At 40.1% G+C, this 14379-nt stretch overlaps 1 protein-coding gene across 3 annotated transcripts; it reads left to right on the top strand.

Moving 5' to 3' along the window:
* The first annotated feature begins 13 nt into the window (after positions 1-13).
* RXYLT1 (ribitol xylosyltransferase 1) lies at positions 14-11214 on the top strand. 3 transcript variants are annotated; one of them, XM_027682231.1, is made up of 6 exons: positions 14-191; positions 548-724; positions 1660-1762; positions 6989-7303; positions 8961-9131; positions 10239-11214. In XM_027682231.1, exons 1-6 carry the CDS (start codon positions 47-49, stop codon positions 10654-10656), a joined length of 1329 nt encoding a protein of 442 aa, XP_027538032.1. In that variant the 5' UTR covers positions 14-46; the 3' UTR covers positions 10657-11214. The 3 variants fall into 3 exon arrangements, with proteins under 3 accessions (XP_027538032.1, XP_027538033.1, XP_027538034.1); XM_027682232.1 differs by lacking the exon at positions 14-191 and adding an exon at positions 440-460; XM_027682233.1 differs by lacking the exons at positions 14-191; positions 548-724 and adding an exon at positions 3884-3951 and having other exon boundaries at positions 1659-1762.
* Positions 11215-14379: the final 3165 nt, after the last annotated feature.

Genomic DNA, 14379 nt, shown 5'->3' with positions numbered 1-14379 from the left:
CACCTCCCGGCGCCCCCCGCCGGGCCGTCCGCCCGCGCCGGGCGGGATGCGGGGCGTTCGCCGGCGGCTCTGCTCCGCCCTGATCCTCGCGTACGGGCTCTTCTCTCTCTACGCGGCCTACACCGTGTTCCTGCGGCCGCGCCGCTCGGCCGCCCCTCGCCCGCCGCACCGGGACCGCCGCGGCCAGCGAGGTGAGCGGGGCCGCTTCGGGCCGCTGGCCCGGCCCGGCCGCGCCCGGCGGCGCCGATGCGAGGGCCGGGGCGGCGGGCGGGGACCGGAGGCAGCTCCTGAGGGCGAGCAGGGCCGGGGCCGGAGCCTCACAGCTCCCCGCTGGGCCTGCGCAGGCCGCGGCCATTTCCCCAGTGCCGCGGGAGGCACCGGGTCGCGGCCCGGCGGGAGAGGAGGAGGAAGCGGCGGCAGCGGTGATGTGCCTGGCCCGGGGCCGTGGGAGGGTTGTCAGGTGATGCTTGAAATTATGGATTCCAGAAAATTCTTCAGTTTTTCTAAGCCCGTGAATCTGACCGTTTTACGTAAATTACGCTTTTAGGTTTCACAAATCATGTTGCCTTGGGAAACGAATGGAATCCATGGGAAGAGGACGAGAAAAACGAACTGGCTGCTTCTCAGCAGAGATACGAAGCTAATCTTAAGATGATAAAATATGCGAGATCTCGCCTAGAACAGACCAGTCTTAGAGTACAGATCTGGGGAAAAGCAGCAATTGGTAAGCAGATGTAACCAATGTCTATTAATCACATAACCTTTCTCATATAGCATTTTCTCCTGCTTTTTAATGACTAAAAGTTATGTATATAAGAGTAGTTACACTTCAGTTTCTTTCTGTCAGTTCTTTTCAAGGCTGTGTTTTGCATCTGGCAAAGAAAATGTCTCAAATAGCAGAGAAGCACAATTACTTTTTTAATCCAGTCTGGTTTACAGTACAACACAAGAACAGGCCTCTTATTTGGTTAAACGAGACTATATATTTTTGTCACATTTACACTTCGTGAAATAAAGCATCACACAGTGAGAAATAAACCATTTTCTGTACTGCAGTACTACTGCCAGTGATGAGCTTGGAAATTCTTCTGTAGTAGAAGACACTGAGTTTACATAAACTGGGAGCCAGAGTCTTCTCAAGCTCTTTAACTACTACTGATGACATAAAATTTTTCTTATTTTAGCTTTTTGAAAATGCCAAATTTCCAGCTTTAGGTAAACTTGCATGTAGCATTGTAGAACATATTGGTAAATTAGGTGGTGGCACATTCCATCACAAAAAAATGGTGTGTTTTACAAAAGCTTAAGAGAAGTATGCTTGTCCTTAAAACGCTGATTAAAATTTGCTCATTTTTAAGTGGTATGTGTGCTGGAAAGAGATGCTAATAGCAGTAGTGGTATATCTTCATCTACTGATATTTTGTCAGCCAGAGAATATCTTAAAGTGCCCCAATACGGGAAAAATTAATCTGAACTAATTCAAAGTCATACACAATTTGAGAAGCAGTGTTCCCATTATATAAGAAGCTCTGACATTTCTTTCCCAAGTTCTTACATGGTGATGCTTTTTCGTTTCCTAGAAGTTATTTTATTTGCTAGGAGTTTAGAGTATGCAAGATCTGTGCATTCATATTCTCCATCATGTCTTCTTTTGTGTAGGTCTTTACCTTTGGCAGCATATTTTTGGAGGGCACCTTGAGCCAGCTGATGTGACTGCACAGTGGAGAGAAGGAAGCCAAAAAGGAGGAAAAACATATTTCAGGTGTTGTTCATGATGTTGATTTCAGTTGTGTAAACTTTAACAAATAATGCATTGGAAAGTTAATGTACATTATAAGATGCACAGGTGGATTATTTTACCCGTCTCAAAGTTGTAGTTATTTCAGTATTAGCTGCAAGTCCTTTTTAATTTTTTGTGTTTTGATAACTATGTAAGATGTACACAACTTCTCATTCATCAATCATATTGTTTATTCATGGAAACACATACTTGATAAACGCGGCTAATCCTAGCCTAAACAAGTCACTGTTAAAAAATAGAAAACCAGGGAGCAATTTCATCTGTTTTATAAAGGTTTGTGTTATTTGAAAAAAATAGAGAAAGATTTACCAATGCTGAGAGGAAGGGCAGCCAAGAGACCTCAGTGGCACCTGGGGGTGGGGACATACAATCCTCAGAAAAGTCTTAAGAGCTGGGGTTTGGAGTCTCATAGTTGACGACAACAAGCGTGGAATTTTGAGGCAAGAGGAGGTCTCCTGCTATTTGGTTTCTCTGTATTCAGGAAAAGGGACTTGGTTATAAATAGGATTGCATCAAAACTTCGTTTCTTTTTATAACAAAGGCAGTCTGTGAGGTCTAGCATCTGTTTATACAGATTTTATACGTAAAGGAAGATTACACTTAAAGCACTGTTTGCTTTAAAAATGGTGTTTATTCTGTGATCATGCATGTTTTAAGACTGATGTCAAATGTTTTATATTATTCAGTGAATCATATATTCTTTTCTCGGAAGTCCTATTTAATACCATTGTAAGGCTTTCTGTAAAGATACAGTGAAGAATTTTTTATCTACTTGGCCGGTTAGCCAGTCTGCAGTAGTAGATCTCCTGCAACATTAAGTCACTTGCACCTGGACCCACCTATTAAAAAAGTTTTCTCTTAATACATAAAATACATACTTAAGTGAGTGTAACTTCTGAAAAATATGTTGTTTCAGAAGAGTGTTTTTTTCTTACACAATAAGATGTGGTTCTAGTTGAAATATGTGGGTAGTGTTTGAAGTAAATATGTGATAGTGAATTGAAAGGGGTTTTTAAGTGATCACAAAAGTTTTTTATCACTTCGAATTGTTTATTAATGTATCTAACGGTGAACATGATACAGGCCATAGAATATTTTCAGTAATGCCTGCATCACATTCATAAGAGATTAAAACTGTTTTCTAGAAAGATACATGGGCTTGATTTATGCATAGCAATTATTAAAGAGTCTGTCCTATATCTAAGGAAATTGATGAAATTATGTACTCTTAAAAAAAAAGCTGTATTCCTAGTCTGCAAATAAAAGATGATCCTACAATATTAGAGAATCAACTATGAATGATGCTACTGCATCTTGGTAGTCTCCTTGACAGAGCAAGAGAGCTTTCCATTCACAAATTTAGAGAAAGAATACAGTGCTTACTTTGAATAAGGACCAGTGGCTGTAGTGCTGTCTTGGTGGAAGAGACTTTGTTGTTCCCAGAATTAAAATCTCAGAAGTCCAGAATTTAAATCTACATAAATCCATCACACTCTGCCAGATAGGTTATCTTGGTATTCACATGCGAATTTCTTTCAAGCTTTTCAAACCATGTTTATAACATGAAAATAATTAGCTGTACTGAGTCTGTCACTTGACTGATTATGATTATTTTACTTCTGGTGTGCCTATTTCAAATGATTGATAACCTCACTTGGTTCTTTAGGGTATGCATGTCTCAAAGAAAAAGTTCTATACTTGCATTTAAATATCTTCTTGTTGTGTGTAGATGGACCAGGGATAATAGAGTCCTTATTTTAATTTCAGCTTGGATGCTAGATTCTATAAAATACAAAGCTGAAGTTTGGTACCAACATAACAAAAGTTAACTTTTGACAGGCTAGTAGGAACTTGTAGTGCAAAGTATAGGAAGTATGCAAATATCACTGTTAGTTTAACAACTAGGCTTCTGAAATGAAATAGCTGAAGTTCTACTTTTTGCTCAAATTGGAAATACTATTTTGTGTTTTTGTTATGAAAAAGAATTAGTACGTGATTTTGGCTGCTCACTGGTTATAAGATTTTCTAGAATTGTTGACTTAACTGCCTGGCTGAGGTAAAATATCTCCATTTGATTACTAGATGAGGCTAGAGGGAACTAGCTGAGGTGACCTATTTGGAGAATATGTGCTGCTCTGCAGTTTTTTGTGGTAAGTCTAATGATTGTTAAACAATAGAGGTCTAATAAATGTTTTCAAAGCATATCAACTCTAAAGACACAAAAATGCCAAAATATCACTTGAACATAGTTGCATGAATTTTGTATATTTATGATGGAGAATAAACATATTTAATATAGATTTTGCTGGCTTCAGGCTTTCACCAAAGAAGCTGCCTAAAGAATACTGACAGTATCAGCTTCTCCATGAAATGCAGGGATGTTTATTAAAAAACATGAGTGGAGAAGAAACTGCATAGCTGTGGATTTTAATGACATGTTGGCATGTTCATACAAGAGGCAGGAGAGCAGGATTTAGCACTTTATTTGGCCTGGAGCAATTCCCTTCCTTCTCTCCTGTCATCTAGGAAGATGTTGTAGAGCAGGGAGTGCCAAACTACTTACCTCTTATTATTAAGTAAGAGCGTTCCTAAATTTCTGTTCCACTGATTAACACCCTCTATTTTATAAACATTCAGTGCTGCCTTGCCTCAGTCCCTGTTAACCCCAGTTGTTCTGCAAGTACTCGCCATTCTCCCACCCTCTGTACACAAATTGCAACCATCTTGATTCATGCCAGAATGAAAGCCTATTGGTCAAAAAAGTCAATCAGCAGAGGTTTTTATCTGTCGAAGGATTCTACCTGGGATACCTTGTGGCAATTCAGTTTTAAGAAAACCTTTTGGTGAAGCGTTTTGAAAATGCAAATGCATTACATCTACTGGATCCTCTTTATCTGTGTTCTTACTGACACACTCGTAGATCTTCATCAGATTAGTAAAACAGGATAATTGATTTCCAGCAGTGTTTACATGTGTGTGATCAGTGATCTTACCTTTTGATAAGATGCAGTGATCTTACTATTTATTACAGACTTTTCCAGAGAGGGAATTCATGCTGACTGGTCTCCTGCAGGGTCCACTCAAGTTGTTTCTGTAGATGGGAGTTTTGTGTTGATGGGTAGACCCCTTATCAAGCATAGTGTCTCTTCATAATGACACTGCAACACCTTTGCTAGCAGTTCTGCAATTTCATGTTCCTTCAGAACTCTCAAGTGAATGCGATCCAGGTCCAAATTCTCTGTTTGATATAATACTTACTATGTTTAAACTTGTATTTCTTTCTGAAGGGAATGAGTTTACATGTAGGAATCTTCCTTAGTTTTCGATTAATTTATATGGGGTTTGGGAAGTATATGTTGTTTACTTTTTGGATTAAAGTGCTTGGGCTTCTTGTACAGTGTTTGTGAACAGTCTGCAAACTCCTTGAAAGCTTCTTGTGATTTGTACTGCTCCTTTCCAAGTTCTTATCCTGATTTTCTCATTTTTACGTAATTCTTTTGTTGCATATGGAGTATCTCTACACTATTTGGTCTGATCTCTCCTGCTGCAAGTGCTGAACTTAATCATACTGCTGTTACAGAATGACTGTGACTAACACCTTTGGAATTGGGTCTGGAAGACCCAGTCTAGAATACCGTCTTATTGTATTGTTTCTATGATTAGTAAGGAAAAACAAGGACTTTGTAGAAAGCAAGTCATGTATTTAGTCAAAAAAATGTAATCTTCCCATACCATCTTTTATCTAGCCTTCATGTGAGTAGTTAGTGCTGTTAGTACTACTGCCTTAATTTTGCAGTTTTTGTAATCTCCCTTACGTTTCTCAATCCCAATTGTGTTCTGACTGGGAGTTGATAGTACAATCCTAGCACTGTGTTTTCATTGTTAAAGTATGGGATTTATGAGACTTTCATAATGTTACCTTTTTTCCCCACCATAATTTTATGCATTTAAACTTCATATTTTCCTACACACAGGTCAGTACTTCCTGACCTGTACATCCTGCTATTCCTGTAAAGTTGATACTCTCAAACTGCTGTGTCATAGATAAAACCTTTTCCCCCATGTCTCTTTTTGCAAGGCGATCACTGGACCATCTACATATCCTTGTCACTATTTTAGGCATTCTGAAGCTCAAAGTATTCTCTCTTAGGAATCCCAGTGATTCTGTTCTCATCGTCTGTTAAACTTTGGCTTTAAGTCTTGATCTGACATTTAATCTATTAGAAGTCTTGATTCCAAGTCATGAGTTTCATGAATCTTGGCTCCAAAATATGCCACTCCCACCAAGCCAGCAGCGTGTCAGCTTAACTCAGGTTTAAAATACGCTTATCTAAGGTCAGTCTACTTCAGATAACCTCACTGGTACACAACAGCTTTTATTGTGAATTTTTTTTTCCTCACTAAGTACACTTGAACTGAAGCTAGCTGTCAGTCTCAGCACTTCATGAGTTAAAACTCATGCTCATTATAACTTAAGTTATGCTGGTAGCTGAAAAACTAGTAGTGCAGCAGACCTAGAAAACTTATTAAAATTATTAAAGATTTTATGATTTTGCTACCTGACTGAAATTTCTCTGTTAAATACATTGTGCAAGATCTAGAAATGCCATTTTCTACCTAGAATGTTTGTACTTTCTAGCATACACAACAAACCTAAGTTTACATTTAGATAAATATCTCTTGTGTTACTGATTCTACTCAGTGGAAACTTAACCAAAATTACTGAGAAAAGTAGTATGCCAGACCAGCTAACTGTCCCTCTTAATGATACCTGGTTTAGTATACTCACCAGGTTTTTGGGAGGGCCTTTCTCTTGTTCTAATACAGCAGTCACTGGTTATTACTGGAATTAAGACTTTTTTGAACATCAAAGTACACCACTTTTTTAGAGGTGATTGATTTACACACATTTTTAGGTTTGAGTATAGTACTAGTTCTGATTTATTGACAAAATACTTTATTTAAGTCTAAATCTCCTTTTTCTCAACAAAGATGAAGGCAACCTTAGTCCTGTGTTAAGCAGTAGATACTAACATCAGAAGTGGTTACAGTTCGCAGTATATTACATCTGCTTTATTGATGAAAAAATAGTTTCAGGATTACAGACTGTGTAGTAAGGATGTTTAGAGGATTAAGGTCAGTAATTTGTTTTACGGGTGTTTACTGTTCGCATTTTGGTTTTCTCAGCTTCCTCACTGGCCCATCTGTAGTTCCTGGCTACTTCTCGGTGGAAGCGGAGCATGTCGTGCTCGTGCTGAACGGGAGGGAACAGGCCAAGGTCGCGTCCGCCACCCAGTGGCTGCACTACGCACAAATGCTAATTCAGACCCACAAAATCCGGCACGTGGCGGTGGTGCTGCTTGGAAACGAGCAGTGCAACAACGGATGGATTCAGCCATACCTGAAAAGAAACGGAGGATTTGTAAATCTACTTTTTGTTACCTATGACTGTGCGTTCATAAATGAAGAGGATATTTTCCAGTGGCCTTTGGGAGTAGCTACGTAAGTGCTGTAGACAGAGGTTGCAATTGAAACAATTGTTGTGCATGAGGTACGGAAAATATGACTTACTGCTGATGCCCAAAACAATTATAGTAAGTAAATTGTAGAACATAATCCTATTAATCATTTCATAAATCAAACATTGGGATCTTTTGAAATTGCATTTAGAAATAAAAATGATAATAGGAAAAGAATGCCAGCGTTTAGGGAGCTTGGAAGGTTTTCTGTTTGTTTTTTCTTTAATAGAATTGCTCTTGAGATTTATCATATCTGCTGATGTAGTATGTACCAGTGACATGGGGGATTTAAAAGATAGTTATGTAATTAAGCTCCAGGTACTCCTTGTTCAGAAATGGAAAGGTGATGCTGGTGGTACTTTTTTTAACCCCTGTTATGGCTCTTAAAAGGCAGTTGTGTGCTTCCTGTTTTGAGTTGTTATACTCCAGTACCACAGCAGCATAAGCTGGCTTAACTGCATGCTTACAAAAACATTTTTATTATACTTATCTGCTCAAACTACTTGTGTGGAGTAAATAAAGGCTCAGTTCAGTTAGATACACTTTTACTTCTTATTAACAGAGAGTTAATAGTGGTTTAGCTACTTATTCACAGTAATATAAGCTGAAAGGAGCACAGGATTATTTTTATATCTTGTGTTGAATTTGAATTCAGTTTCCTGTATTGATCCAGTTGGCTGAATCTGGAAAACTATATGGAGTTCTTTATATATAGCTTGAAGTTGCTCACAGTGTCTCTGAAATATGATAAATTTGGGTTCTTGATAGTGTCAGAAAATTGTTGGCATTGGAAGTTCCTAAGCAAAAAGAAGTTGAATTTTGAGATGCAGAGATTAAGGTGATGGTTAACAGAAAGCAACAACATTTACAACAATAAACAAAGGTGCACAGCTGGGTGGAGAAAGATAAATATGGTATCAAAACGGAGGTTTGCAGCCCTTGCACACCAAGTAGTGTAAAAAATGTGTGAACGTGTGCCAGATTTTCCAAGTGAAGAGAGAAAATGAAGATGTAGAATGCTGTAAAAATATTTGTCATGAAGGAAAGAATGGTTCTCAGAAAGTAAGTGAATTAACATTCATCCCACAGGAGAAGAATGGAGAAAGGACCGTTCATCGAATAATGTACAACAAGCTTTTTAGTAGCCAAAAGATTAGATTATTGAAGTCCACTGAGATCAAAGTGAGATTTTGCTTTGAGAGGTTACCAGTGGTATTTTCAGTTGATAGGCATGCCCAGAGATTAAGGTAGCTGAGACTTAAACACCATAGTTACCATTAACCTGGCCATTTCAGTCAAAATTTGTGGTTGCATCAAGAACAGCTGCTTTGGAAAAGCATGTTACTCAAGGACATTTTGTAATATGCACACATTGTATTTCTGATATTGAAAAAAGATATAAGTATTTTGGAAAGTCTCTGAAGAGAGTGGTGGGGGCAAAGAGAATAAAGACCTACTTTTAGGACAGGACTTGAAGTGGTTTGCTTGTGTGTAGTTTGCTGTCTGTGTTTATAGATGTGGATTGGCAACAAACAGGTGCTTTTAGTCTTAAAATCCAATGCAGTAAAGATGAAATGGTGCAAAATGTTTTTCCTTTGACAGAAAACATATAGTTGTCTAATTATACATTGTTTTTACAGCTACAGAAATTTTCCAGTTGTAGAACCGAACTGGTCAATGCTACATGATCCAAGATCATATCTATGTAATTTCTTAGGAACAGTTTATAAGAACTCTTCTAGAGAAACCCTAATGGAAATTCTGAAGCAGGATGGGCTTGACAAACTTTGCTGGATTGCAGCCAGAGAACAGTAAGACTTTTGATTTATTTTGTCAAAATATTCAGATTTTCTTGCCTGGTTCACTATTACTAATCTTTTCTTGAGCATTAAAAAATAGTACAAATAAAGGTAATCAGTCATAATTAAATCAGAGAACATTGCTGAGACTCTTTGTTTAGGTCTTCATAACATAACAGCCTTTCTGTTGCTATATTTTACATAAAGCATATTTTTAAATGCATAGAAAAATCTCCTGCATATACAACCATCTAAGATCATCAGGTTTTTTTCTTGAATATATTTGATTATGGTGGGAGAAGAAATATTTGTCTTGTGTTTTGTGTGGTTTAATGTCGTTAGCAGAAGAAAGAAGACAACCATATTTTGTTGTGTTCCATATAAGAGATTGGATTTAATCTGTACAGCACAGTTGTTTTTTATTTCAAGTAGGTGGAACAGATCTTTTGACTAACAAGAGTAGGGTTCTGATTGTATTTCTTAATTTTGAAAAGCAACACTTATAAAATGTTTAATAGCAGGCACAGCAGTGCTTAGAAAGACCTCAGCTACCCTGATGAAGAATCTCAGGAGATGGATTGTATCTGTGACATAGACTCTTATCTCACAGACATTCTGGGGCACTTCAGGAGATGGATTCTGGTTACATGGATTGCTTTACATCCTAACTTTTGAAAAGCAAACCTCTACTCATGTAAAGTATTTGAGGCCAAACAAAGTCATTAAAAAGTCCATCAAGTGTCTCCCTGTTGGTCTGTTTCTGAACTGTGCTGTGAAGTAAATTGACATATGCGTCATCCAGGTCATGCAGAAGATTAAAATGGCGTTTCAATTTGTTTCTTACACTTCTATGTATTAATAATTTCCTAAAAGGACGACATCTAACATAGACAGGTTACAGTCTATTTTTAACAGTGACATTTTCAATAAATTTTTAGAAGACTCTTAAGAGCAGTTAAGACTAAAAGTAAAAGTCCATTGATTGTGTGTGTAATATAAAATTCTTACATTGACAGCATTTTCATCTTTATGCATAGTTGAAATTAAAGCTTATCACTTATTTTTTCGTTGCAATGTCTGTGGGAAAAATATTTATTTTAACCCCCTTTACTTTCCTAGGTGGCAGCCTCAAGAAACAAATGAAAGTTTCAAAAACTATCAAGATGCCTTGCTACAAAGTGATTTGACATTGTGCCCAGTGGGAATAAATACAGAATGTTACAGAATTTATGAAGCTTGTTCGTATGGATCTCTGCCTGTTATAGAAGATGTAATGACACCGGGTGATTGCGGAAATTCATCAATGTACCACAGTGCTCCATTACAATTATTGAAAACCATGGGGGCTCCATTTATCTTTATTAAAAACTGGAATGAGCTTCCTGCTGTTCTAGAGAAAGAAAAAAAAATGAGCTTACAAGAAAAGATTCAAAGGAGAAAAAAGCTTTTAGAATGGTATCAAAACTTCAAAGCACGGATGAAACAGAAATTCATTATTAGTTTGGAAAATTCATTTTTGCCCAGTGATAAAGGATAAATTGTCCCTTTTGAAAATCTAGAATAGATTGCCAGCTTAATTTCCATTAACCTTCTGAGGCAGCTTTTACAGAAAAGTAATCTCACAGAGTGGATGTGTTCCTTTTAAAGTCAACAGAATTGCTCTAGCTTGGCCAAGAGCTTAATTTGTCCCTTCATTCCTAACGATTTTCAGAGAGGTTGTTGACTTAGTAGGGTGGTACTCTGCAAGGATGACAACAATTTCATTACTGTTTTCACAATTTCCATGTTCCTGTGTGACCTGATAAAATTCTTTTAGGATAATATCTTTGAACATGTGAACTTTTTAAAATCCAACATAAAAATATCAGTTGTGTTTGAAGAAAAGAGGAGAATGAAAGCTGTATGGCACAGGGTAATTTATTAGGCAGAGTGAAGTAGAAAAGTATTACAGCAAAATTGCTAGGTTTAGCACATCCCAGTAAGTGCTTGTTCTGAAAATGTGAACCGTTTACTTGATTGACATTTCATTTTGAAGAAAGTGGCTATAAAGCTAATTAAAGACTGTGAAATAAAAATGTATATTTCATGGTAAAAATAGAGAACTCTTTCTTAGAAATACTTCATAGCAATATATTTCCCCTTTAACTTCAGTTATCAAAATGGCTTTCTTTCATTTCTGTTTAGTCTTGGGACATACCTTTCTGCATTTCTGCTGCAGGAACATTCATTACCTGCAGTTACAGCTGTGCATTCTAGACACCGGACCTTAAACATGAACCTGTTTGTAGTTTACCTGATTTCTCAAGATCTGCTGAAACTTGTCAGCTCCAAAAGAAGTATAATATTGTATGTTTATGGAACTACATGTACCACAAACAGTTTCAATGTTTTTTTGTAAAATATAGCTGAAGTGATCTGTTACTGTTCTTGCCCATCAGGAATGAGTCTGTGCTGTTACCTGTGTGTTTGGCTGAGCTGTGTGACTGCACACACACCACTGGCATAACCAAAGAGTGTGTCATAGACAGTTTTCCATCTTACAGCAGCATGACATATGGGTTCATTCTCGTGCAGGAATTCAAAGGCTGGTGCATCTCTACAGCTAAGTAATACTCATTTGCGTAATGATACTATCTAGTTGTGAAATATGTGCCATAAGAGCATTTCTGTGGGTTTTTTTCAGTTTTCTTGCATCCTTTCTGTGTAACACCAAAAAAAAGGCACCAAACCAACAAAAAATTTAATCAAACCCCAAAATATAAAAACACTGGGTTTTAGTTTGCTGACAGTGGATCATACCCACAGTGGCTGCTCTAGATCAGGAATAAGGTGCTTCAGAACACTTGTATTTTTAGGAGATGTGTTCCATATGCTTAGAAGAGGCTCTCAGAAGACAAATAATCTAAATCCAAATAATCTGAATTGTATGTCTAAAGTGAATATCCAGTGACTATCATCCACCCATATTATCTGAAACATCATGTGGTTGCAATACAATGCAAACATTCCCCATATAGCTGAAACTGCAAGTACGACCCTTACAGCTCATCATTGAGTTGATGAGCACTGCTTGGAGGTGGACCCTGTTAGAACAAATTTAGCAAAAATTTCCACACTGAGGATCTGAAGTAGCCCATCAGTAGTACACAGCACTTGGAGGATTAGAGGAAGCTTGAGTATGTGTAATAATCATAGAATCATAAAATGGTTTGGGTTGGAAAGGACCTTAAAAGATCATCTAGTTCCAACCCACTGCCATAGGCAGGGACACTAGATGAGGTTGCTCAAAGCCACATCCAGCCTGGAGTTGAGCACTTCCAGTGATGGAGCATCCACACCTCTGGACAACCTGTTCCAGTGCCTCACCACTGCAATAATGTAATGTCAGTGCTGTATTTTCCTTTTAGCAGAATCATTATTTCTACACAAGCTACAAAACTGCGCGGCGCCCTGCGCAGCGCCTGCAGCAGCCCCCAAACCGAGCAGGGTCCCGGGGGCCTCGCGCTGGCGGGAAACTTCCGCGCCGCGCGCACGGGACTCCGCGCCTGGCCAGAAGCCCTGCGCATGCCGTGCGGGACCCTGCTCGGTTCGGGGGCTGCTGCAGGTGCTGCGCAGGGCGCCGCGCCGGTCCAGGGGCGCGCGCGGTTTTGGACCCCAGGCGAGGCCGCGGCAGGAGAAAGGAGAGAGAGGGGGAGCCTTGCCGGCAAGTACTGCGCCCCTGTGGAAGATGAGAGCGCAGCTTCGGAGCACACAGAGGTTTGCCGTTCCAGGTTTGGGGGGGAGGGAGAGGGGGAGGGGGAGGGAGCAGAGGGAAGGGTGTTGAGCTGGCCGTGGGGGTCCTTCGACTGGCGGGTGGGAGAGCAGGGCTGTCCCGTATGAAACATCACATCACATGTGAGCAGTGCGCCTGGAATTCGTGGTAGCACAGTGGGGGAAGGATAAGGTCTGGGTGGATAGAGGGTTCTTTTAGATTGATGGTGGTCCCGGCCAGGCTGGGGCCTTGTAAGGTACCCCAGCCTTGGATAGGTACGGGGGCCAGAACGGTTGGTCGGTTTGTTTGTTTGTTTGTCTATTTATTTCTTTAGTTTTGGCTCTCCTGCGGCTACTGCCCAGTTTTGGCATGTTCTGGATATATTTGCTTTGCTCTGTTACACCCTGAAAGAGTGGGCAGGACAAAGGGTTGTTACTGGAAATGAAAGACCTGCCCAAATCGTTCTAACAGGAACGTAGCCTATGTACCCCTATGTGGTTGCGAGCTATGCTGGCGAGGGTTCATGCCTTCGGTAGGGTCGCCCATGCCAGACAGGTCAAAACCATAGGACCAGATAAACTACATCCTTGGGCAGGATGAGCTCATTAGCCTTCTGGCAGTCATCCTAGGAGAAGGACAACTCTCATCCCAAACCCGGGCAGATGGAGCTCGCTTAGCCCTGTAAGGCCATCCATCTAAGAGAAGGTCACTCTAATCAAACCTACGTCCTGAGGACCTCACTGCCACCGTCCAAGCTTGCTCGGCCCTGGCAGATGAACCTCAGGATTAAAGGGTGGGTTCAGTTCCGCGCATACTGCATCTCACCTAAAAAATCCATTGCGCAGGCTTGAAGGCTTTACCCACATGCAAAAAGTCCTGTGGGACGGGCGAGGGTCGAAACGGTAGGTGAAAGGTGCACTGGGAGCCGCAGACTCAACCCTGCATGCAGGCGGTTCAGGATATTGGTCATTTGAGACTGATGGAGATGAGAATCTCTTGGGGCAGCACCCTGAACGACCAAGCAGCCTTTTCAAGGACAGCACTGCTTGCTCCACTCGGAGAGGGGCCTAGAAAAGGTGGCCTAAACAAAGCTCATCTCCACCTTCACCCGGTTGGTTAACCGCAGACCGACGGGCATCTTCTTCCAATGCAGTCGCACAAAGAGCAAAAGACAAAGGCATGCACCTGCCTCTAAAGGTGTACCCAAATTAACTCTAGCATGCTGGAACATCAGAACCATGCTCGACTCTGTGAATAGCAGACGTCCTGAGCAACGTTCGGCCCTAATTGCCCATGAACTGGCTCGTCTGAACATCGACATTGCTGCTCTCAGTGAAGTTCGCCTTCACGAGGAAGGCAGCTTCAGAGAACATGGTGCCGGTTACACACTCTTTTGGTCAGGTAAGCCCAAAACCGAAAAACATCTCTCAGGTGTCGGCTTCATGATCAAAAACTCTATTGTCCCTAAACTCGAAAATCTGCTGACAGGTCACTCTGACCGCATTATCT

This window comes from Neopelma chrysocephalum, unplaced genomic scaffold (genome assembly GCF_003984885.1).
Source record: "Neopelma chrysocephalum unplaced genomic scaffold, ASM398488v2 Primary Assembly neopelma1_62, whole genome shotgun sequence".
In the NCBI taxonomy this organism is placed as follows: domain Eukaryota; kingdom Metazoa; phylum Chordata; class Aves; order Passeriformes; family Pipridae; genus Neopelma; species Neopelma chrysocephalum.
This window is presented reverse-complemented; position numbering and strand designations above follow the sequence as displayed.

Coding starts and splice junctions, on each gene's coding strand:
- RXYLT1 (XM_027682231.1), top strand. CDS start 47: ATGCGGGGCGTTCGCCGGCGGCTCTGCTCCGCCCTGATCCTCGCGTAC. Junction 725..1,659: donor CTGGGGAAAAGCAGCAATTG/GTAAGCAGATGT, acceptor TCTTTTGTGTAG/GTCTTTACCTTTGGCAGCAT. Junction 1,763..6,988: donor GGAGGAAAAACATATTTCAG/GTGTTGTTCATG, acceptor TGGTTTTCTCAG/CTTCCTCACTGGCCCATCTG.